Genomic DNA, 985 nt, shown 5'->3' on the forward strand with positions numbered 1-985 from the left:
AACAGATCCTTTCCCCCCGCCATGGACCGGCTGCGCCACTCACCTGCCCCAGCTCCTGGCTTCGGACAGGGCGAGGCAGCCCCTCTGTCCCTCGAGCAGGCAGTCCGCAGCCCAGCTGGGAGCCGCTTGCTGCCGCAGCGCGAACGTCCTGTCCACCAGCTCGGTGCTGCTCACCTCCAGCCCCTTGATAAAGACACCGGTGTTGCCGTAGCGGGCCGGCTCGCTCAGCGTTCTCTGGCAGCCCGACCACAGGCTCTCACCGCAAGGGAGGTCAAAGCTTTGGGCCTTCCGGAGCATCCTCCTGGGAGGCAGCTTCCCAGGGGCTGGCGTGGATGTGCAGGATGGCTTCACCTCCAGTGTTTCCAAGATACTCTCCAGGTTCAGCTTTTCTTCGGACAGCTTTGGAGACTTGGAGGTCCCGCTGGCAAAAGAGGCTCTGCTCGAGTGAGGACCAGGACTGAGAACAGCTTGGCAGGCAAATTCTTCTCCAGCACCGGCATCGCCAGTGCAGCTCGGGGAGGGTGAGGGAGCTTTCTCCTTAGTCCACCCCGGAGAGCAGCTGGGCCTGTTGTAGCAGTGGGACGCACTGTAAGTCCTGTCCCAGTGGGTCCCAGGGGTGGCCCCCTCCGAGTGCCTCCGGTGAGACTCGCTGCTGGCCCAGGGCTGCTCCCCTGCTGCTGGTTTGTGGTCTGACAGCAGAGATCTCCTCGTTCTCAAGGCTGCTTCGAGTTTCTTTTCAAAAACCAGTTTGGTCTCCTGGCATTTGGACCACGCAAACTTCCACTGCTTGAGCCCCTTGTCACTCTTGAGCTCACAGGCCAGCTCCTTCATCTCCTGGAACCGGGCATCGCTGATGTCTGGGTGCTGCCCCTTGTAACTCTCCAGGCACTTGATGACCCCGGCACAGTGCTCGGCGGAGCTGCAGTCCTCCATGCTGATGCAGGCAAGGTGTCGCATCCCGTCCAAGGCCCACTCGTACGCCTGC

The 985-nt window shown here is 62.0% G+C and overlaps 1 protein-coding gene across 1 annotated transcript in view; it reads right to left on the reverse strand.

Annotated features, from left to right (window-relative positions):
• LOC104491846 (pleckstrin homology domain-containing family G member 4B-like) overlaps window positions 1-957 on the reverse strand; it is a gene marked incomplete at its 3' end in the record, with an annotated part of 5724 nt that extends 4767 nt beyond the window's left edge. Inside the window, exon 1 of the mRNA XM_010134321.1 lies at window positions 44-957. Within this exon, the coding sequence (XP_010132623.1) occupies window positions 44-957 (914 nt within the window). The remainder of the gene's footprint in view (window positions 1-43) is intronic.
• Between the last annotated feature and the right edge of the window lie 28 nt (window positions 958-985).

The sequence above is a fragment of the Buceros rhinoceros genome, unplaced genomic scaffold (genome assembly GCF_000710305.1).
Source record: "Buceros rhinoceros silvestris isolate BGI_N320 unplaced genomic scaffold, ASM71030v1 scaffold28524, whole genome shotgun sequence".
In the NCBI taxonomy this organism is placed as follows: Eukaryota; Metazoa; Chordata; class Aves; order Bucerotiformes; family Bucerotidae; genus Buceros; species Buceros rhinoceros.